General features: G+C 36.3%; 4 protein-coding genes across 9 annotated transcripts; 1 reads left to right on the forward strand and 3 right to left on the reverse strand.

The window, feature by feature from the left end:
- Positions 1-401: 401 nt before the first annotated feature.
- Positions 402-4,555, forward strand: LOC114179021 (hypersensitive-induced reaction 1 protein). Of its 5 annotated transcripts, none has more exons than XM_028065207.1 (7): positions 461-669; positions 1,406-1,449; positions 2,240-2,437; positions 2,877-2,997; positions 3,089-3,180; positions 3,274-3,370; positions 3,799-4,555. In XM_028065207.1, exons 3-7 carry the CDS (start codon positions 2,249-2,251, stop codon positions 4,152-4,154), a joined length of 855 nt encoding a protein of 284 aa, XP_027921008.1. In that variant the 5' UTR covers positions 461-669; positions 1,406-1,449; positions 2,240-2,248; the 3' UTR covers positions 4,155-4,555. The 5 variants fall into 5 exon arrangements, with proteins under 5 accessions (XP_027921007.1, XP_027921008.1, XP_027921005.1 ...); XM_028065205.1 differs by lacking the exon at positions 461-669 and adding an exon at positions 1,059-1,193; XM_028065206.1 differs by lacking the exon at positions 1,406-1,449 and having other exon boundaries at positions 402-669.
- Positions 4,556-4,671: 116 nt separating this feature from the next.
- Positions 4,672-6,603, reverse strand: LOC114179022 (mitochondrial outer membrane protein porin 1-like). 2 transcript variants are annotated; one of them, XR_003603419.1, is made up of 6 exons: positions 6,462-6,603; positions 6,287-6,373; positions 6,065-6,126; positions 5,586-5,812; positions 5,027-5,469; positions 4,672-4,886 (listed from the first exon to the last, which is right to left on the reverse strand). XR_003603419.1 is itself a non-coding variant. In XM_028065209.1 (5 exons), exons 1-5 carry the CDS (start codon positions 6,508-6,510, stop codon positions 5,157-5,159), a joined length of 738 nt encoding a protein of 245 aa, XP_027921010.1. In that variant the 5' UTR covers positions 6,511-6,603; the 3' UTR covers positions 4,672-5,156. The 2 variants fall into 2 exon arrangements, 1 of the variants encoding a protein (XP_027921010.1); XM_028065209.1 differs by having other exon boundaries at positions 4,672-5,469.
- Positions 6,604-12,784: 6,181 nt separating this feature from the next.
- On the reverse strand, positions 12,785-16,139 carry LOC114178023 (protein QUIRKY). The gene has a single exon (XM_028063697.1). It carries the CDS (start codon positions 16,006-16,008, stop codon positions 12,949-12,951), a length of 3,060 nt encoding a protein of 1,019 aa, XP_027919498.1. The 5' UTR covers positions 16,009-16,139; the 3' UTR covers positions 12,785-12,948.
- Positions 16,140-18,472: 2,333 nt separating this feature from the next.
- On the reverse strand, positions 18,473-19,842 carry LOC114179241. The gene is made up of 2 exons (XM_028065506.1): positions 19,471-19,842; positions 18,473-19,191 (listed from the first exon to the last, which is right to left on the reverse strand). The coding sequence occupies exons 1-2, from the start codon at positions 19,586-19,588 to the stop codon at positions 18,569-18,571; spliced, it is 741 nt and encodes a 246-aa protein (XP_027921307.1). The 5' UTR covers positions 19,589-19,842; the 3' UTR covers positions 18,473-18,568.
- Between the last annotated feature and the right edge of the window lie 4,608 nt (positions 19,843-24,450).

Genomic DNA, 24,450 nt, shown 5'->3' on the forward strand with positions numbered 1-24,450 from the left:
TGAAAATGAATGTTTGGTCTCACTTTATAAACAAAATTTATTGGAACAAATTCACTTCCAATCCAAGAAAAATGTTAATTCAATCTAACTCGTAAAGAGTTAATATACACCAATATCACCTGGTATTTAAAATAATATAAAAAGTAAAAGAATATTTTTAATTTTTTATATTTAACAAAATAAAAGGTATAAAGTTTAGTACTTCACAATTCATATCTCATAACGTAATTAATATTTAAGAATTAAAAATTGCTTATAATAATTAAAGAATTAAAGAATTAAAAATATTACACCAACTCTGAGATCCTCAAAGTTCATCAGGTTTAAACTTCTTTCAGTTTATACAAAATACATATTACATGGTTAGTGAATTAAAGTTTTAATTTCACTTTTTATTTACTTTTTTTTTCGTAATTCTTTTACCAATTAATAAAAGTTTTCTAGCATAATCCGACCTAAACCTGTGACGAGTGAGTGAGATTGATCCGTAGATAATGTTGATAATTATCCCATTCATGTTGACTTCACAGTTTTCAGGCTTGAACTGGTTTTGGAGTTGTCGTTGGTTGATCCGAACTTTGTAAATCGGCTAATCGGAAAATCCCCAACAGCATAGTTGTTGCGTGCTTTGGAGGATCAATTGATTGATTCAGCAAAACTGAATATTAGGTAATAATTAAAAAAGTTCTCTTACCACTGCAATTCAATTTCATCTTTTAAACTTTTTTGGTCGAGGAATGTAGGTATTGCTTCCGAACTCTGCGTAGTATGTGTGAAATGTTTGCTAGTGTTTATCCATTGGCTAATTATTTATATAATTTTAAGGTTGGACTTTGTGTAGGCTTGTCCCACAAGTGAATTTAAAAAAGGCAATAAGTACTTTTCTAGGTTGTATCAGCAGGAGGATTGTGATAGGTAAAATCTCCTTGACGAAGTTGTGTTGTAATTTGCCTATCATGCCAGTTAACTTGCAATTCTGGCTTTCTGACAGACAATATATAAATTTTATATGTGTATGCCAATGGGTATAGAATATAGGGTTAAAACAAATACGTCATGATTAACGGTGGTGATGAATATGTCAAGAATGGCAAGTATTTGTCTACTCTCATTGTTCAAGAGCTCCTTCTTGTTTACAATCTAAGCAAGAGCTCTCCCAAGTCAGCTTTGCTTTGGAAGTCTCTATCTTTAAGGTGCCATTTTGATACTCTGTATTGTTCTTCTAAGTTGCATCTTTTCGTGTTTCCAATTTTATGTGTTTGATGTGGTGCATGTGAGTATCTGATTGTATTTTTTCTTGGAGAGTTGAGATGAATTCTTTTGTAGAATACAAAACATATCCACATTGATTGATTGTTATGTTTTCTGAGTAGTTGTCATCCCTCTTGTTCCACAATTATGACAGGAGAAAATTTTCATCACTGGAACAAAAGAGTGTCCCTGGAGTAGGTGAGTTAAGATACAAGGGTTACATGATTTGGATATGATTATTAAATAATCTGATGTTGGATTCCAGATTGCTTAGTAATTTTTTATGGGGTGAATTTATTAATTTGGCAAGGCTTTCTGATACTGCCTTTGGTTTTGTTTGTTTGTTTTCTTGACAGTCACTATTGCTTTTTTTTTTTCTTAAAATTAATACTTGTCTAACCAGTGATAATAATTTTGGGACTGCTGTTGGGGACACAATATAATAACTAACTTACATTGTCCAGTATTGTGCCTTCTTTAATTCGAATTCTCAAATACTGCTGTAAAAGAGTACAAGTCTTGGTCGTCCTTTTTACTGGTTAAACTCTTTTGCCGTATTCATGTTGCGTACCCTTCACTGAATAGCTTGTAGGATTATCACAATCAATGTTTCCTTGATAAAATATTTTGGTTACCAAAGCTTTTCATCTTCAACCTTATTGCTTTTTATTTCCAGAGCATTGATACTCTAGTTAATTAAACAATAAGTACTAAAGTAGAGGTTTGTTGGACTTTTGTTGGTACGAACACTGGTTTCTCTCCTGCTGAGGACTGTAACTCAATGTGTACCCATAGATTTTGCTGTTGGTTTTGCTAACGTGTGAAATAATTTGTAGTTGACCTTGTGCCCATATTTAGCCTGTGTATCGGCTGTTCGTGTTTAGTCAAAATCCTTCAAATTTCTTGCATTGGTTCATGCATATTACAATTGTCATCCTCAAAATTCTACATCTTGTTGAGTTAGTGCTGATACATTCGAATATTGCAGTTAACAGCAATGGGAAATCTTTTGTGTTGTGTGCAAGTTGAGCAATCTACAGTGGCTATCAAAGAAAAATTTGGACGATTCGAGGAGGTGCTTCAGCCAGGATGCCATTGCATGCCATGGTTCTTCGGGAAACGACTTGCTGGTCATCTCTCTCTTCGACTACAACAATTGGATCTTCGGTGTGAGACCAAGACAAAGGTTTTTGTTTTTGCCTAACACTTTAACTATGACCAAATATTTTAAGGCATTCTTGGACTTTAATCACCACGAATACATTCATTTTAGCATGAATACTTTTTATTAAGTGTATTTGGTTGTCATTTCTTGTGCTTCGATTTCTGCTAGAGGGCAGTCCTATTGCAAAAGGCAGAGGGAGGCCTAGAAAAACTATAGGCAAACTACTGAAAAGGATTTCGAGGTTAATGATTAGTCTAAGACATGATTATCAATAATATACTTTACTATGGCATCATTTAGTCTATGTAGCTGTCTTGCTGACTCCACCCAGTGGGAAAAAGCTTTATTTGTTGTTGTACGTTTGTTTGTCTTTCACTGGTACACGTTATTCCGGAAACATTTTTCTTATATTTTCCCGTTGAATTAAAGTTGATCAGTTTAAATGTTTGTATGCTTACAGGATAATGTCTTTGTTACTGTTGTTGCTTCAATTCAATACCGTGCCTTGGCAGAGAAGGCCAATGATGCTTTTTACAAACTTAGCAATACAAAGTCCCAAATTCAGGCATATGTTTTTGATGGTATAAACCATAATGCTCAGTAAAAGAAGCCTGCAGTAAGTGGTTTAAGCATATTTGATTAGCTAAAGTGAAATTTCTATTCTCATTGTAGTAATTAGGGCAAGTGTTCCAAAGCTCAACTTGGATGATGCTTTTGAGCAGAAAAATGAAATTGCCAGAGCTGTGGAGGAAGAACTTGAGAAGGTTGTTTTTAAATGTAAAAATAGTATTTACTTATAAGATGAACTGTGAATTTATGTTAATTTGAATATAGTGCTTTGTTGTCTTCATTCATAGGCTATGTCAGCTTATGGGTATGAAATTGTTCAAACACTGATTGTTGATATAGACCCAGATGAGCATGTGAAGCGAGCTATGAATGAAATCAATGCTGGTATGCTATGAATCTTTTATGTTCAGTTTCTTCCCATAATTTATTTATTCTTCGAAAAGGGTTGATTATTTTTTGGAAATATGACTAATATCTTCCATTTCCTCGTGGTATATGCAGCTACTTGTAATTTGCAAACTCTTATTCTTGAGTATTAGATCCAAAATCTAATTTATCACAGAAATATTGTTTAGGCATTACATTTTGTTATTTTCGCTATATAATATGGGTCAGGTTGTCTTCATTAAATCAACTCTATATATTAACTAAATAGTATGAAGTGCAATTTTGGACTTCAAAAGATTGCTTGTGATTATAGTTTACCTGATTCCTCTGATGGTTGCTTTATGCTAACATGGGTGTGGAGCAATCTTTCCTCTGGTCATGATGGATGGACTTATTTTTTTATGCTGCTTTTTGTCCTTTATCAGCTGCAAGATTGAGGGTGGCAGCAAATGAGAAGGCAGAGGCAGAGAAGATCTTGCTAATTAAACGAGCAGAGGGTGAGGCTGAATCTAAATATCTCTCTGGGTTGGGTATTGCTCGCCAACGTCAAGCAATTGTGGATGGATTGAGAGACAGTGTGCTTGGATTCTCGGTCAATGTACCTGGGACGTCTGCAAAAGATGTTATGGACATGGTCCTGGTCACTCAGTATTTTGACACCATGAAAGAAATTGGTGCTGCCTCCAAGTCTTCTGCTGTGTTCATTCCACATGGACCTGGTGCTGTTCGCGATGTTGCTACCCAAATTCGTGATGGCCTTCTTCAGGCTTCTCATCAGTAGCTTCTTCTACTCCTCCAAGATCTTATATTTCGTTTGCATGGGAGAATGGTGAAGCTATAGCACCTGTGGTTATATACTTGTGTTTCTGTGCAGTGTTTTGTGATTTGGTTTTAGAATAAACTGCTAAATTGATTCTCCAAAAACTATAACATCAACTGATTAATCTTGTAAAGAATTTTGCCTTCAAATTAGTCCCAAAATATCTGAGACTTACCAACCTTTGTTCTAAAATTAGTCTTTGATTTGTATCCTTAAGGGATTGATTTGTTGGCCAAAATCTTTGCATGATCATTTTAAGGACTTCATTTTTCTTATTTTTTTTATTTATACTTTCAGACAGTCAAGTAAATACTGTGTATTCTGTTGTCTGGATAGTGGAAGTTGCACATAAATTTCTTACATACCGTTAGAGAATGATTCGTGCTAATCCTTAAATTAAACTCTACGCTTTGTAGCCTTTAATTTTTCGCACAAATGGAAAATGCTTCCTGTCATCATTATCTCCATTTAATTAATTAGCTACCGATGAAGTAATGTTATAAAAGTTTCCCTCGGAATCTGAAGGTTTGCTTGTAATGCAGGGCTAACTTTTTTCTCTGAAGAAAATATGAAACTACTTCCATTTTACAATAATAGTCATTCACAACTAAATAAAGAACAGTAGTAACACGGAAGCTACCATCTCATCCAAGAAAAGAAGTAATTCTGGAGCTATTTGTTTCACAGACTCAACTGCAAGAATAAGCACGAATTAAGTTAAACTGGAACAGGTAAAGAAGATAAAAAATATCTATCACTAGTATTATAATACTTTTATTTATAAAAATTGTGTATGAGTAGTAGAACTAGACATGGCACATTGGTACTCATACTGTTGTTGAATATTGAAGAAAATGGATGGCGAAGATCGACGAGTTTCATCCGTTTTGTGCCATCATTTAGAAGTCTCTTTACAACCAACAACCTCTGAATTGGAGATGAAGTTTATCTCAGTGGCACTGACTAGGGTTTCAAAGCCACAGAGACTCCAACCTTGGGATGCAGATTATTATCTGTGGTCTTAAAATCCACTTCTCCAGCCATAGCCACATAAAATCTCTCCCAGAACCCTTGTTGAACAACAGCACCTGCCTTGCCATAGGTGTCAAATCGAGCCTTTACTAACGTTTCGGGAAGAACTGCATGCTGAGCACCAATGGTGGCACTAGTCTCCCCCATTGACAAGCTATGCTTCAGCTCTGCTGCAATGGCAGTTTTGCTTAGGGGGTTCACTTCATGATAACAGGAAGCTTTCAGAATGTCGAAACTGTTATGCCTGCACAATAGGAAGTAACAAGAGAATTTGATTAAACTCTCTAGTTAGTTTATACAGAACAAGTTAATGTCTTTTTATAAAATTTAGGTTTATACTTCTTTTAGAACATATCTCACATGGTCAAGGAAGCAACAAGGAAGGGAGTGTTGAGGTTTAATCCAGCATTCAGATTACTGAATGTTCTTGATGGTATGTCTAAAGCAACATTGGCTCCAAGTGACAAGATGTTTGTTCCCACAAGACCCGACAAGTTCAGAACAGGATCATATCCTTTTTCTAAGTTTCCTTCCAGTCCAATGCATCCAGTGATTCCAGTGTAGTTAGTCAAGTGTTGTACTTCTACCTACGATGATTCAGAAAATAATCAGATGTAGCAAAAAAATTAAATGTTTAAGGCCATGTTTAAATAAGTTGCTTAATGAGGATTTATAAGAAAAAATCAACTTAATGCACCTAACTTCTTTAAAACCAAATGACATAATTTGATTTTAACTTGCTGGAAAAACTCAACCTTTTAGTTAAACATCTTCTTTACAAGTTTATCAAACAATGTGTGTTGATACTGATAGTATGTAGGAAAGAAAATTAATTATACCTTCCCTGAATCAGGTATGGTGCATTTGAAAAGGCTCCTGAATCCAGGTAGAAGTTCATTTACTGTAATGAATGAGACACCAAAAACAGCATATAGTCAGACATGTTGCATGCAATTCCACGGCTTTTTAAGCCTACTCTAAACTATGAACTTGTTTCAACTTTGAACCATAAGTAGATTTGAAAAGAAGAGAAAGATTGAGTTGATTGATATTCACATTACATTGACAAGAGAGGTCTACGTTGTAGTCCATGAATTGGTAATGAAAGTGAATTGGTGATAGATTTGAATAGTCCTTGTGCAGAACATCTGATACAAAAAGCAAGCAAAATCTGTGTGAAATTAGAATTCATTCTGCTGAAAGATTAAAATGAAAATAACAAAGAGTTGAAGAAACCTTTAGCCTTCTTGCCAATATCAAAATATATCCCTGGACTGGTGCTCATTTCGCTTAAACGAAAGGTCAGAAATAGAAATTTGTTTATCTTTCACCTTTGCATGATTTGTTGGGATGATAATTTATTGGGAGGGAAAGAAGGGCAAAGGAAGTTTCCTCTTGTACAATATGAGTCACTTTTTTGGTATCCATACAAAATGACTCAATTGAAACCTGCATATGTAACGAAACTTCCATGAACCAATATTGCACCGTTTATTTCGTACTCAGAAAAAGACATCCAAAGACTATGACAAATTGACAAGAAGTAAAACTTAAGCTACAATTGACAACCACTGCCACTGTTTCTGGAAACTACCCAAGATGCTGGTCAACAAGGCAAGTGGAGCAAAATCTAATCGTTACCGTTTTGTAGTAAAGTCATTGTTGCTTTGAGCTTAAGCTTTTTTGGAACCATTTTATCCTGTGTCACCGTTTATCAACTGTACTGTAATCAAATTCAATTACATTTTAATCTTGAATTCGACTCTTGTGTGTAATTTCATACCAAAACTATAGGACATTAATATTTATGTTACTTTTTGAGCTGTAGCATAAATTAATTTCATGTTTTTTGCACTTCACTACAGTTGAGAACTGAGTGTTGGAAAAAGACTTCATAACAGAACATGTTTTTCATTTTTTAAATTTCTTTTTGTTTGGTTTTGTTTGTCTTTTTGTCGTGGCACCTCAGTTAGACCAAAAGAGCAGCTTGCAGTGGGCTTCTCAATAACAACTTACATAATTACATATTCAATGTTGTATCTCTAAATCTAATTATTTATTATCATTTTAATCATAAATTTAATCACTTCTAACATTTCACAGTCAGTTCTCAAGTTTAACTATTTATCATCGATGTTTTAGTGAGACTTAAATCATTTACTGTATCACAATTAATTTTACATGACTAAAATAATGAAAAATGTTGATTAAATTTACAATTATTGTAATGCCTACATACATAGTACATACGAAGTCATATTTAAATTTGAATCTTCGTCTTTTTCTCCTTAGTTTTTCTCTTCTTCACCTTGGAATCATTGTCTTCCACATTCAAACCAAGATTGCAATAGATTAATTACAGAACGGCTCATATAAAATAAAAGATAAGGATTTATTTAAATTGTTTTTTATAAAAATACAAAAAAATAGTGAAACTAAAGTTAATTTATGTAGTACATAAATTATTTTGTTAATTATTTTGATGATTTTTAATTTATTCATAAATTGATTTTAACTTATTCGATGAATCTTTTCCTAAAAATTCTTAAAAGGAAATTTATTCAAACAAATTTGCGAGGTTATGTAAATCATGCTAAGCATGTCCTAATTTCTAAAGAATACCTAATTATTCTCATTAACTTGTCAATTGCCACACATGATAAAGAGCATTTCTAACCCCTCTTTCCAACCCGTTTAACAAATTGTAGGCAACCCTTCTAAAATGTTTAGATTACCAGGCTCTAAAACATGTCTTACATCTAATGATTGTCAAATATGTTCAATTAGACTAATCTTCATAAAGTGCATTTAGTAGGTTTTGTCATTTTAAAGTAGAATTATATGATTTTGACTCTTATACCACTTGTTAAGTTTTTAAAGAGGGGTTTTACTGGAGAGAACAAACACCAGACCTGAGTCAAACCACATAAAACATTAACAGTACTCTCAACCCAAAACCTTAAGGCAATAAATTTATAGGTCTTTATTCTTATATAGTGTTTTAGTCTCTTATTTCTAGCCTATAAGACTAGAGATGGCAAATAAACTCGTCCCCGTGGGTATTGCCCGAATCCGTCCCTGTTTTGACGGAGAATCCCCGCATTAACTGGGTATGGGTATGGGTATGGGTATGGGGAATCCCCGACTTTTCAGTTGGGTATGGAGATGGGTATGAGGATGTACATATATATATATATATACATATATATATATATATATATATATATATATATATATATATACATGTATATGTATATATACATATATATACATATATACATATACATATATATATATATATATGTATATGTATATATATATATATGTGTATATGTATACATATATATATATATATATATATATATATATATGTATATATATTCTATTTTTTATTTATTTTAATTATTTGGTTTGTCATGAAACTCATTCGCATCTCCAATATATTTTTTATCTTATCATAACCTTTATGTAATTATGTTAAAATGATGTATGTTAATTAAAAAAAATTATGCCTCACATTTGAATATTTCTATTATTTTTTTAATATTTTTATTTATTATATATTTTCCTTTCACATGAGAATGTTTATACTCTCAATTTAAGGTAATATAAAAAAATTTACTTATTATTATTATTATTAATTTTTGTTTAATTTGAAGAACTCTTTTGTTTCATTAAAATAATTTCGTTATTTTCCAACCATTGAGTATATATGTTGATATTTGAAAAGTTTTCTTAGTTCTCTAAGATATTTTTCATCTTATCATACCTTAATTATACATTTGATTTCCTTTGTGCCATTTCTTTCGATAGTCTCTCAAATTATTTCTAAAACACACATTTATTAGTTTTTTAATATTTTTATTTATTGTTTTTATTTTCATCATGTAGAATAATATTTCGATATATTCTATCTAATTATTTTTTATTTTATAACTCATTATTAATCATACTGTAATTTTTTCACTTTAAATTATGTTTGAAGTGGTTAAAATTATATATATATATATATATATATATATATATAATAATATTTAGGAATAGTATATGATAATTCACTACAAGAAAAACATAAAATAGTGACTGATTTAGTTAGTAACCCATATCAGTCACTATTTTTCGTCATTAGTGATAGTAGTTGATTTATTTCTGAATCAATGATTAAATTAGTGACCGATTCAATGATCAAATCGGTACTTGATTTAGTGACCAATTTAATTACTAATTTATTTGTAGTTTAATGACAAATTTTTTGGTCACTAATGATATTTCTATTTAATTTTAACCACTTCAAACATAATTTAATAATTAGTTTTCTAAGGTATTTTTCATATTATCATACCTTAACTATACATTTGGTTTCCTTTGTGCGATTTCTTCAATAGTCTCTCAAATTATTTGTAAACACACATTTGTTAGTTTTTTAATATTTTTATTTATTGTTTATTTTCATTATGTAGAATAATATTTCAATATATTCTATCTAATTATTTGTTATTTTATAACTCATTATTAATCATGCTATAATTTTTACACTTTAATTGTATAAATAACTTTTATTTACTACAATATAAAATTTAATGTAATTGCTATGAATATTTTTTTTGTCACTATCCAGCATATATTGAAGTTCAAAAGATACAAAATCTATGTCAAAATTTTATTATTATGTTTATTTTGTTCTTTGTGTCATTTTGATCAAGTGATGTATTATCACTTTTATTAGTGTATAAAAAATAGATTCATTAGAATTTAAAAAATTGAAGTAAACAAACATTTAAAATATATTTTAATTTGAATATTTGTTTTCCTTTTATATTTTATTGAAATATTTTTTAATTTTATCAACTAAGTTAATCAATGTTGTAGTTTGCAAATTTAATATAAATGTTTTGGTTCTCATGAAATTTTATTTGGTATTCTAATATAAAATGTAGACAATTATAATTTATTTCAAAGTATTTGATATGGAAGAAACAATCATCCTCCTAATATTGAATATTTGATAATATTATGTTTTCTTTACCGCAATTTTTTTCTTTTATAAAAATTAATATTGAAGTAGTTAGAACATGGGTACGGGTAATTGTGTTTCCATAATCTTCTTCTGTCCGAAGAAATGACTCATCGAAATAATGAGTTACAAGTATCTAACATATTGATACCTAACGATTTTCCGCAAAGTGGCGACGAAGGGTATAACTTCTACAAATCTTTCCATTTTCCAATTCGATACGATCCATTCGTTCGTGGAGCTATTTACTCGATCGCAGACATTTCTGGAATACCTCTAACAGAGGGACAAATAGTCCATTTTGAAAAAACTTATTGTCAACCTTGGGGATGGGGATGAGACAAAAGTTTGATACCCGTTAGGTTTGAGTATGGGGATGAGGATGAATTTTTTATGCGGGAATGAGCATAGGATAGCGAAACTCGTCCCGCCCTGTTGTCATCCCTAAATAAGACTTATACTTAGATTCCTATCATACATATATATATATATATATATATATATATATATATATATATATATATATATATATATATATATATATATATATATATATATACACACACGCAATAGTAAATTAACTTTTATACTCTTCACAACATTATCATAATTTTAATTTTATAACCAATCATCACAACCTTTACATTGAAATTATAAAAACGTTGTAAAAGTAATGTGGCATGATTAACGGATAAAATAAAATAAAATTTCATAATACGATATGTATGTAGAAAAGATGTTGATATGATGAACTTTGGTCGTGTTTAAGCTCCCTTCAGGGCCTATACCTCATTGTTTTTTATAAGTATTGTTGTACAAAGAGAATGGTAACCCTTAAAGCCACTGCTATGCCAAGTGTTTTCATGTTAAATAACATAACTAGGTAAGTTTGGGTGATGAATGATGATATCTTGTTAAAACCCTTTACTAACCATAATATTATTTTATTTCAAAATTTATTTATATTTAATATTTTTATTATTACTGTCTAAATGCAATATTTATTTATTATTATAAGAAGTTATAAAGTAGGTCTTTCCTAAAGAATGGCTGTAAAAATACTATTTTTCTTGGGTCACACAGAAATTTGACGATAGAAGCATGCTAACTGCAATTAGTTACCCTGCGCAGATATATACGTCACATTATTAGTTAAAAGTTATTGAACTCACCTTTCTAAATTATTTTTTATTTAACCAAAAGTAGGTAAAATTCACCAAAATTTAAAGAATACAAAAAATAGAGGGAAAAACAACAAAATTAACATTGTTTTATAGCTATAATATAATTATAATTCTATTTTTTTTTAGAATAGAAATAGATATAACATTACAGTAAAATATTACCCATTACAGAGAAACATAGACCTGACATTGGTTTTTAGATAACCGTGTCATGGGGCCTTACTTTTCTTACGCACTAGTGTAGTGTATTAATCAATACATCATTTACGGAATGCGTGTCACAGAAAGAGTTTGTTCCCATTGCACACTGAAGAATTTACAGAGGAAGGCCATGTTTGGACAAATCAGTGGCACCAAAACTTGATCACCACTCTGAACTTTATACAATGCTGATAAGTTATATATATTTCATATAGGTTATGGGTTATAGACATGGTTGTGGTTCTATATAGTTATATGACATTAGTCTTATACATATAAGATTTTAGACACCACTTTTACACCAAAACCTTAAAACAATATTGTTATGAGCCTTTATTCTTATATAATGTTTAACTTTGTCTTTTCTATTCAATATGGGACTTTGACTCACACGTGAACTATTCCCAATAAATGCCTCCATCAAGTAAATATTTTCTGCCTCAAAATCTGCTGAAAGCAAAACTTACCTCTCAAATGCTGATTTCATATGAATTCAGTTTTCTGCCATCCCCTTCCACCTATAATGTTTTCCCATTTCCAGTTAGATATTGGAATTCTGCACACAACTTACCAACCTTCACAATTAAAATTGGCATTCAAGTGTCACTGCAAAGTTTTATAAGAGGAAAGTGTATTTGACAGGAAGCATGTGTTGGAACATTAAAAGTGAGACAACACCAAATAGTTTATTTTTTTAAAACGTATTTGAATTCGTGAATGAAAATAATATATAATGTGAGAGAAGAAGAAACTGAAATAGCAATTGAGATAATGTGATTCCAAAATGTGGAAAGTGGCAGTTGAAATTAAAATTAGAGAACAAAATAGAGAAACAACAGAAAGAGGGAAAGGAACTGTTGACGCAATGGAATTTTAAATTTTTTGAAATGTTAGAGGGAGATAATATATTATATTATATGGCTTCCCATCCCAAACAGGTTGACAGAAAAGTCCCCACCACAGAAGAGCCAAGCACTGCAGTACCCAAAATTTCTCCCACCGTGTTTGTCTCTTCCCTCTCACCCTACTCTCTCTCTTTCTCTTATTTCGAGTATTCAACAGTGGCTACAGTCAATCAATTTGATTGCAACAAAAAGAAATGATGACAACTAGCCACTTTCCCACTTTTTTTTTTCTCCTTAAAATGTTATTGAGACACCTTTTTCAAACACTATCCCTACAAAACAGCTGCCTGTTCCTTTCAAGTTTTCACACCCTCGCTGTTCCAATCTAGGAAAATAATAATTCCCATCCCTAAAAAAAATGTCACCTTCAAAATAAAATTGTCATAAAAAAATAAAACTAGCGATTGAATTTGAATAATCTACATTAAGCGATCGGAGAGGCTGGGAAGTCGCCGGAAAAAGTTTAAGGTGGCGGAGGGCATTGGGTTCCGGAACATCGGGTGGCGGAGGTAATAAAAGCCTAGGGCGACGGCCACCATTTTTGGCGGCATTGCATAGAGTGTGAGGGTTATAGCAAGGCATACTCCGATGAACAACTTGGTAGCCCTGGGATCTCTCCAACTAACCAAGGCTTGAACCCTCTCTCCCTGGGTTGCAAAATCACCCAACACCGTTTGGACTCGAGCTGCCAGCATTCTTAACCTATCATACCGCATTCTGATTATATCCGGTGGTTTAGAACTTGGCATGGTGTCAAATTCCTCGTCCAACTCATCCGGGTCAACCGCTTCTGCCTGAGACAACCGGGTATCCATCCCAGCCGGTATTTTCGGCCTGAACCGGTAATACCATATCCCAATTAAGACCACGTATAAGAACCCTGTGGGGACAATCAAATCTGGATACCAAACAAGCACTAAGTAAAGAATGTGGAGCAGCACCGTGGTAACAGGGTTCTTCCACCTTCTTATATCATCCAACCATTTCGCCAAACCAACGGCCCAAGCCAAAACCGCCACGATTCTGAACCAATTCGCCTTGCTCTTCCTCATGCTCCACACGTGTGAGTCTGCATCCAACATGTACCGAACTACCTCGTGCCCCAGCGGTGGCTCTGACCTGGCCAGCCACTGCGCCACCATCTTTGTCGCTGCCCCACGCAGCGCCTCCTGCTGCGCCACCCCGAGTGGCCGGAGATAGTGCATTCGTGGAAGCAGTGGCTGACCGTAAACTGCACAGGTGTCGGGCAACAAGGAGGGGCAGGCGAAACGAACCGCTAACTCGATTTCCCCCATTTTCTTCAACCCGGTTCGTGTGAGGACTAGGAGGGGGTAGGAATTGGTATACACTCTGTTGCTCTCAAGCGTAGAGACGCGTATGCGAACCTTACCGATACGGCAATCGGGCCTGTCTTCTGGCACGTCAGCAAACATGCGCCAGTTGTCGAACACTCCAACGGTGAGGACCGTGCAGGGATCGTAAACCTGCCACGTGTACTGCTCGTTCCAGCGTGGATCGAAGCTGTCGGTTACGGTGCGGGTTCGGACCCACTTTTTTCCATACTTGGCCACACAGTAGGCATCGGTGGAGCCTTTTCCACCGCCTTTTGATTTCATCGGAAGGAGCCCTCGGGCGCCCAGAATCCCCAGTTCTAGAATACCCACCGGCGGTTTCCATAACTGCTTCGCCGTGGGACGGAAATCGCTGCACACGTGCGCCGCTTCATCCAGAACGTGATACCCGCCCTCCAGGCATAGACGCAGGAAGACTCGACCGCAGTAGGGCCCACCTTCTAACGGGAACCATTTCGCCGCCACGTGGCGCTCGTCGATTCGTTGCTCGATGGAGCTCAGGGGAACCACGATGTGGCCTAGGAGAGCCACTTCCTTGCTAGTGCGATCTTCTATCAGAAGGATGACAGAATCTTCCAGAGGCTCCCCGGCCACGAAGAGAAGGTCCTCGTTCCAGTGGAAGGATAAGCTTCTGTGGTTCATTGATCCTCGTCTTGTTCGCTGCGATTGGAACCCTAGTTGCACCTTCACCCTCACTTCCGGCGCTGTCAGTGGAGGCAGATTCGGCGCAATATTAAGGTCTTGTGCTTCCACTACCGTCACGCGAAGGTACCATAGCTTTGGCGATTGGTAAACCTTGGATCGAGTATGTGCGACATGCGGTGCATCCGAGATCCACGCTTCTGGGAATGCGTCGTCGGATTGCGTGCCAATCCAAACAGAGAGCTGAATGTCGCCGGAAACTCTGCCGGGATTCTGATCGGCGGTTCCTCCTTCAAGACGGTACCATTGCGGCGCCAAGGGACTGTCAGGGGGATCTCTCACTGGAACATCGGAAAGGTCGAAGCAAACACCGCCTAGAAAATTTTCTGTCGAGGAATCCCAGACGGAAATCTCCAGGGTGGCGCTGTTAGCGTCGGTCTTGTTGTAACCAAGCGCAAACACCTGGTTCCACTCCGGCGACTCAGTGGGCTCGTTGGGTCTGAAACTCGCTGGCTTCGATCTCATGTAATGGCTCGACGTTCGGACCTTCACGAAAGGGGCTTCACTGGGAGGAGCAACCCCGCGAGCTTTTACGATTTTGACAAACAGATACTGCATCGGCTCCACCAGATCGAACGGATGAACCCTCTCAGACTCATTACCTGTTTTCTTTGAAGAAATATCTTTAGGCGAGTAGTCCCCGTTCGGCCGCTTCAAAATCTTCACCCTCTCGCCTCTGTTGGCCTGCATTTTCCTCACCTCCGGATGAAACGGCATTTCCGACAGCGGAGGTTCAGACATTTCCGGCAACGGCGGATCCTGAGGGACATGAACCACCGGTGGCGGCGATTCCTCCACAACCACTACATGGGGCGAATGAGGAAGACCAGTAGGAAGAGGCACGCATTGCTCCATCGGTCCAGGCGCTTCGAAAACCCTTCCCTCCTCAACAACCACCATTCCCGGCGGAGGCCTGTTCCGCTCTTGCTCCGGTCTCTCACCCTGCTCCTCCGGCTGCTGCGTTGGCGGTTTCTCCTCTTCAGTAAGCATTTCATCGTAGTAATAAATCCTGAGGCCAATTTCTCCCCTTATCCAACTGAAGACGCTCCTCTTCTCCAGCGTGTAGTAAACAAGAGCTTCTTCGCCTCTTCGAGAAAACTGAGTACCATACAGTTTAACCCTCCCGAGGAAATGGTTCTTGCGTCCGCTACCGTTGCCGAACTTCTTGTCGTTGTAGACCTCAACTTCGAGCTCCTCAAACTCCATATTATCCGGGTCGGACACAATGAACTCGAGCGGCTCGTTCCAGACCGGGTTCAGCTCCTTGAAGCGGGTGGTGGTTCGCTTCCTCTGGCCGTCGAAGTCCGCGACCACGTAAGGGCTGGAGCTACCTTGGCCATCTTTGGGGAGAAGATTGCGCGCGTCGATGACTTCTACGACCAGTCTCCGTACGGTTTGGGGTGGTTGCTGAAACGGCGTCGTCATCTTATCATTTTGGTTGAGCCTTGGATGCGCCGAATGTCGATAAACGAACTTACACAGTAGGCCGCTGATAGCGGTCACTGACTCTGATCAGCGTTTGACAGAGGTGAGGAAAGGTTCGTTTCGCGTTTGCGTTTGCGTTGTGCGGTGTATTTTTTTGTTTTTAATTGTATTTATTTATATTTTATATATTTTTTTTTTGGATGGAGGACGGTTTTGAACTTTGTTGTGATGACAGTGGGTACATCAGATTCCATGCTCTCTCGCCAAGGATTTCTTTCCAACTTTTTCAATTCCCTCCACTCACCCTTCCTTATCCACCTCACACTTTTTCTTGATTTCTATTTTAGAATATATATTAGGACTAAGATTCTATATTTTATTATTTATTTCAATGGCTTCCCACAATGACCCAAGTACCTCTCCTTTCTCTATTCCTAATTCTCTCTGTTGCACTGATCTCCCAGTCACGTACATAAAGTCCTCACTCTAAATATATATGTATGTTTTAGACATCCATTGCTAATGCACATGTGCGCTTTGTGATCATTACATTATATTTTAGTTCAGAGAAGATTTTTATGCTTTTTTGTAATAATGTTTCAATTCTGGATTTACTAAAGCTTCGTTATTTTCATATTGCTATATATCCTCGCCTTTTTTCTTGGTCACGGTTCCTTCACTTTGGATTTATGATTTATTGTTTGTGCCCTTGATCCAGTAATCTAAAGTTACTGGTTTCCAAGTGCGGTTGAGCTGTGAAATTTTATTCTTACATTCAAGAGCAAGTATTCATATCAGGGTTTAGGGTTTGTAAAATATACTAAAACATATTATTCTTACAAGATTGTGTGTACTAATTCCCATATATAAAACACCTTTACTTGTGCCATGTCCATCCCCGTTCATAACTATATGAATGTTCAGTTGTAATTAGCCCTCTTTAACCAGGATCTTGAGTGAATAACCGTATGAAATTGTCAAAGGAAGTTAAAAGGGTTGGCAGGAAGCACATGATTCCGCGTCCCAACCTTGGGCCCTTCCCTTTTGTCAAAAAGCACTTGCATTTTGAATAAAGTTCAACGACAAAGCATCACCTTTATACCCCTCTCCTCCTTTGGTTTCTTATTCTTCACCATGCATCGCTTGTCAACATCTATATCTCCAAACTCTAAGCACCTTTGCTTTTTCTAAGTCAAGCAACTATTGTCTATTACTGTTGTACCAGTGTTCCGAAACCTCCTGGAGGTACAATTCCCCTATATCCCAACTGTGTTCAACAAGCTCTTTCTTTTCCTCGTTGAGGTTTTCGATTCTATTATTCTGATGTATCATAGTCTTTCAATAAGAAATTTGAAAAATCTTTTTGAAGGTTATAGATTAATATATTTTAAGAGAAAGCAGAAACAGAAAGAAAATAGTGTGACCCCGGAAGAAGCAGGCAGGCAGAGAATTTGAGTTCTGTAAGTAAAGTGGTTCTGGGTGAAGCTCAGGATGGGGAAGCTTTATTTGGTTATTTTAGATAAACTCTCGCGAGTTAGGAACATTAGGTCACAATTCACAACTTTATGGCACATATGCCAAAGAAGCTTCTCTTTTCCGAATCAACATCCAATGCGGTCTTTTGCTCTTTTAAATTGGTGGACTACTTGCGGTATCTGATCCTGTAAGATAAAAGTAAATTTTGGGGATATGATGCTATTCCAAAATCGGCAGAATTAATATGGATCAAGATACAAGATGAGGTCAGTGAAAAGACACTGTAGTTTAAAAAATCATATATGCAAAGGAGGTGTTGAAAAGAAGAGGTGATGTCATCTGGTTTAAAGCTGTAATATTTTGATAGGATTCATCACAGTATGGAAGCCACATAAGTTGTAGAATAGTAGCTTGAGAGAAAAAACTGAGCGTTCTAGAAAAAGGATGGGACTCTTGAGCAAGATAATTTTGTTCTGATTTATCTTCTCTATGATTTACCTTGGTGAGATGCACCAACTGTATCTGATATGCATAACCTCTTTCTCTAGTTCTTCCCTTTTGTATACATGAAATTTGGATTGGTTTCAAAAACTTTGTTTAGATTAGATTGTTAGAAGTTAATGTTTGGCTTTGATCATAAACAAGCTGATGAATAAGTTATATATGTCCTTTGTCAGGGTAAATTGTAGCAATTATAGATTCACAATTCTATTTGAATTAATTGCGAGTCCAGACTTGCACCTTTCGTATGGTAACCATTTTAGACTCGTAACACATGCGAATTAATTAATTACGAGGCAAGACTTTGAGTAATTCATGTGGTAGCCATTTGATATTAGACCACAATATGAGCAAATATAAATTATAACGGTGAATATTGGTGATAACTTGATTTATTTAATGTGATAAAAGATTGATGACGTCGTAAACTAATTCATATTGTGAAAGCAGATTTTAAGATAGCAAAGAACAAAGGATAAAGCGAAAATATTGTTATTATTATTAATGTTTGAGTATTTGCATGGTAGTTTATTCTATTTACATACAAGTAAGGGATATACATATGTCGATTGAGGTCAAAGCATTAACTTACAGTGTTGTTGAATTTGCGATATACCAACAGCCCTAAGGAAAAGGCTACAACAGCTGTTACTACAATTCCTTTGTTTTCCCTCAAAACCTCAACTGCACCTTTTAACATGGATTCTTGCTCCCACTTCCTTATTACTTGTTCCGGAAATTCTTTTATGCACTCATTTTCATTTCTTTTTACTTCTTCCTCTGTATCTTTGTCATGTTCACTGGCATGCCTATCATTTTCTTCTGCTCTTTCAACTTTGCCATTTCCATGCTCTTGGCTATCATTTTTTTCTGTTCTTTCAACTTCATGGCCATCGTTTTCTTTTGCTCTGTCAACTTCACCATTTCCATGTCGATGGCTACCATTTTCCTCTGCTCTTTCAACTTTTCCATTTCCAACTTTCCCGAGTTCACTCACTTTGCTATGCTGCGTTACTTGCTTGGGGATAGTGACATAAAGGACTCCACCATCAAACTTTCCGGCTATCCTATCCATATCAGAGTCCAGTGGAGCAGGAAAAGTCAGACGAAAATGGTCGTGTTTCCAGGCATTTATTTGCCTTTCTCCCTTCACAACAATACGGCCATAGCTATCAACTTGGAGCTTCACCTCTTCCTTCCTGAACTCTGAAGAAGCAAGACCACCAAAAGAATAAAACAAAAATCAGTTATTCTCGCTTTCTTGGAATCAAATCAATCCTTATTGAGAACTGCACAAGAAGTCCTACCAATTGCAAATGTATAACTACTAAACAAATAGTTTTCTTGGTAGAAAATAACATGGCACGCGTGCACCTTAAAAGCATAGATAAACTATTCACATTGGAATCTCTCAATTGGGTTTATCGATTCTTCTTAGTTCATACGCATATTCTTTGTTGAAAAGTGAAATAGTGTTTGAAATACCAGGAAGATCCACCAGAAGGTAATGGCCTGCAGAGTCCTGTGTCCATCCAGAATTAGGTACTATCTGTTGTACAACAGGAGTTCCTGCCCACGTTCTTCCTCCAACCATTGTGTCCATTCAGAAACGTGAATGTTATATTCTGCATGCAACCTGCGAATGGCATATATATATGGTGGTGTGGATGCGTGCTTTTGTTTACATGTTTCCTTGATGATGAAGATGATGGGTTGGGTTGCTTTACTTGCTTGAACATTGATATTCTTAACTTGAGTCATTCGAACATAAAAGTTTTGGGTGGTATCGAGTATTGACCTATGTAGTCTTGTAACACGTGCAAAAGTATACTATTCCTTGCGTTGCTTATCTCCACCCACCCTCTTTCGGCGGTGTCTCAACACATCCATAAGTCATTGTTTCTTCTTCTATCTTTCTTATCTTACAGGGACCACTCTAGTAAAAAAAATATTTAGCTTTTGTTAACATCTCTCCTCTTATGTTAAGGGGAAAAGGTGGATTGCTAATTTTAATTAAGAATATTTATTACATTGTAAATAAATGAATATCTTGAAGTTTTAAATATCTTTGTTTATTGTCGTTTCTTTAATCAATACATAAATACTTCTGAAACAAAAACTTCAAATTGTTAATTTTAGCTTGGAGGGTTAATTTGATATGCTCTACTCGGCGCTATGAATTACTACTAGCAATGACCATATATTCTTATGTGCTTATGGGAGAAACAATGTGTACGTCATAACATGTGACATCGAACCAAAATCATGAAATAAGGGATTTCCTGTTCTTAAGCACATGCAAATAAAAAGTAGGGGTGGGCATGGATTGGATTTTTAAAATCCACATCCATTTTAGATCTAAATAATTGGATTAAATTTTTGACCAAAATCCATTTTTTTAGCAAAAGTAGTTTGGATTTTGTTAAAATCCATATCCAAATATTTAGATCAAGATTTAAATCCAATCCAAATATTTGGATAGAGTTCAAAATCCAGAATCCATTTTTTATAAAAGAAATTTAAATTGAATTTTTTAAAACTTGTATCATTAAGGCCTGAATGCCCCGGATGGACCTGACGACCCGGACGGGTCCAACGACCCGAACGAGCCCGATGACCAGGACGACCCAAACGGACTCGACAACTCGAACGGGCTCGACGACCTGGACGGGCCGGACAACCCGGACGGGCCCGACAACACGAATAGGCTCGACAACACGAACAGGCTGGATGACCCGAATGGGCCCGATGACCTGGACGGACCAGACGACCCGGACGAACCCTTCCAAACAGTCGGGCCCAATCGGGTAGTCGGGCACGTTTCAGTCGTCAGGCTCGTCCGGGTCGTCGAGCCCATCTAGGTCGTCGAGCAAGTACGGGTCGTCAGGCCAGTTCAGGTCGTCGGGCCCGTCCGGGTCGTAGGGCTCGTCCAGGACGTCGAGCCCGTCTGGGTCGTAGAGCACGTCCGGGTTGACGCGCCCGTTCGTGTAATCATGCCATCTGGGTTGTAAGGCCATTGTAGGTCGTCAGGCTCGTATGGGTCGTCGGGCCCCTTTGAGTCGTCTGAGTCATCAGGTCTGCCTGGATTATCGGGCCCATCCGGGTCGTCCAGCTCGTTCGTGTCGTCGTGCCAATCCGGGTCGTAAGCTCCGTGTAGGTCGTCAAACTCGTCCGGGTCGTCGGACCCGTCCAGGTCATCCGCCCCATCTGGGTCTTCGGGCCCGTTCGGATCGTTGGGCCCGTCCAGGTCTTTGGGCTTGCCTGACTCGTTCGGGTCTTTGGGCTGCCTGACCTGTTTTCGTCATTGGTCCTGCCTGGTCCGTTCGGGTCTTCAGGTCCGCATGACCCTATCGGGTCTTCGGGTCCGCCTGACCCGTTCGGGTCTTCGGGCCCGCCTTACCCGTTCGATTCTTCGAGTTCACCTAACTCGTTCGGGTCATCGGGCCCGCCTGACCTGTTCGGGTCTTTGGGTCTGCCTGATCTGTTCGGTTCTTCGAGCCCGCTTGACCCATTTGGGTCATCGGGCTCGCTTGACCCGTTCGGGTCTTCGGGCCCACCTGGCTCATCAGGTCATTGGGCCCGCCTGCCCCGTTCGGATCATCGGGCTCACTTGAATTTTTTGGATCGTTGGGCTCGATTGACTTGTTCGATTTGTTGGGCCCGCCTAGCCCGTTCATATCTTTAGGCCTACCCAACCTCTTATGGTCGTCGGGCCTGCCCGATCCGTATAGATCGTCGAGCAAGGCCTGTCCAGGTCTGAATTTAGCATACTCCATCTCAACTTTTAGTCTGACCCAACTAAAATTTTAAATTAAAAATTTGGATTGAATTTTTTGGATTATCCATATTTTAAAATCTTAATTTATAAAATGGATATCCAATCCATAAAATATGTAAAATGTAGATTAGATTGAAATCCAGATCCATTAAATGGATTTTAAATGGATTGTATTTTTAATAAAATGGATTATAAATGGATTGGATTGGAGCAAAAGTGGATTGGATCAATAAAATTAGATTTTTTGCCCACCCTTAATAAAAAGTTAGCAAGAAAAAATTGCCAGTTCAATTATGATGTAAATACTATTGTGAAAATTTTCCTTCTTTGGGAGATTTATGGTCAATATGCACAATGTTTTTACCGGATTTGCAAAGTTCTATTGACTCTTTTAGGTTATTTTGTATTTCACTTATTGTAAACCTAACTGAAATTTTTCAAAAACATTCTTTCTTTAATTGTTACTTTTGAATGAATTTATCTTTTAACATACATGCACTTAATTACATAATCTACCTTTTCACTTTCACCAACGATAAATGATAAAAAAAAAAAAAAGGTCGTCATTGGATTGATGAAAAGCGAGAGATGAAACTAAAAATAAATAAAATGAACGTAAGTAGAACAAAATATAATGATACAACTTTAATTTCGGTGTTTGAAAATATTATGACGAAGGGAGGTAAATTAAGGTAACTTGTTTGTGTTAAATGTATGTTGTCCTGTAGGGGCCTTCTCCCTGCACCTCCAACAGTTCTTCTGTACCCCCAAAAATTACTGTTATACCCTTATTTACCATACAGGTGAAAGTGGGTAGGGACGCAGTAAATTTCATTTACTGTGTCGCCAACGTCCTGCACCCCTAAAACGTTACTATTAGTATTTCTTCTACTCCCGTTTCGTTTCTTCTCCATCCCAATGTCGGCTTTCATTTAAAATTTTGCTCTCATTCTCTGTGGTCCGTGGTTCCTGAGAGTTTTAATTTTTCTGTCCTTCATTCGTTCATTCTCTCTGGTGGTGGTGGTCCCTCTTCTGGTTTGTATCACTTTCATTTATTTTTTTTAAGGAATGTTGTTTATTCTCTCAGTGTCTTTACTTTGCGTTGTGGTTATTGTGATTGAAGGTTGTGTCATTGTTGGTTCTTTGAAGGAAGGTGGTTGTGAGTAACTGCGTTATCTTCTCTCCAGGTGGTAGTTCCCATCCAGGTTAGCCTTCATACCAGTTTAAGTTTTTTCTGTTTGCTTGTGATGTGAAACAGAATTTGTTTTCCGTTTCATAAACTATATAACGAAATCTTTTATGAAACAGATTCTGGAATGCGTTTCAAACTTTTACCAAACGGAATACAAAAGTCGTTTCACGAAAAAAATCAAAATGTATGGGAAACGGAAAACAGAATCCGTTTCATAACACTGTGAAACGAATTCTGTAATCCGTTTCATAAAATTTTATGAAACGGATTACAGAATTCGTTTCACAGTGTTATGAAACGGATTCTGTAATCCGTTTCATAAAAAAAATTGCAATTTTTTTTGAAACGGAATACAGATTCCGTTTCATAACACTGTGAAACGGATTTTGTAATCCGTTTCATAAAAAAATTGCAATTTTTTTTATGAAACGGATTACAGAATCCGTTTCACAGTGTTATAAAACGGAATTTGTATTCCGTTTCCCATAAATTTTGATTTTCCCATTCATTACAAAATTACACCCCACCCCATTACTTTTAAACATTACTCTGTGATAAATATAATATATATATATATATATATATATGTACATTACTCATGTTCGTACTCTGTGGTATATATATATATATATATATATATATATATATATATATATATATATATATATATATATATATATATATATATATATATATATATATATATATATATATATATATATATATATATATATATATATATATATATATGTACATGACTCATGTTCGTAGCCGGTTGTGGGGATGTTGTAAGTCACCTTTCTTAATTTAATAGAGTTTCTTACAATGACATTTGTTTTTGGTGTTTTAATTCAATGAAGGCATAAGCCTAATGCGTTTCTTAGATGATAAATGAGAGTTGATAAGGATTTTCTTTTTCTCTAGGAAAGAGGAATCTGTTTCACAATTTTATGAAATGGAAAGTGTATGCCGTTTCCGATAAATTTTGATTTTTTTGCTTACACCATTCATAAAAAAATGACACCCTCACCCCATTACTTTTAAACCTTACTTTTAAACCTTAGTGGTAAATAAACCTTCCATCATAATCTCTTCAAAATTACACCCACACCCCATTTCTTTCTTCTTGATTCCATTTCGAGTTCCGACAACAATATTTAAAGAAAAGAAGTCGTGAATACGATTGGTGGCATGCATGTACGTGTTGTCCTCGTCTTAGAAATAGAATTGAATCAGTTATTTCGTTCAAATTCCTGCTCCTTATTTGCATGGTTGTTTTGTGCGACAGACGAAACACTGAAACATCAAATAGAAACCAAAATTTTTTTTCCAAACGGATTACATAATCCGTTTCTTAAAGATGTGAAACGGAATTTGTAACCCATTTCACCAAGTTGCCTGTCTTTTTTATCAAACGGGTTTTGGAATCCGTTTCATATGTTTGTGAAACGGAATAGGTATTCCGTTTCATACTTGGATTTTGTGTGTTAGTATT

The sequence above is a fragment of the Vigna unguiculata genome, chromosome 3 (genome assembly GCF_004118075.2).
Source record: "Vigna unguiculata cultivar IT97K-499-35 chromosome 3, ASM411807v1, whole genome shotgun sequence".
Classification (NCBI taxonomy): Eukaryota; Viridiplantae; Streptophyta; class Magnoliopsida; order Fabales; family Fabaceae; genus Vigna; species Vigna unguiculata.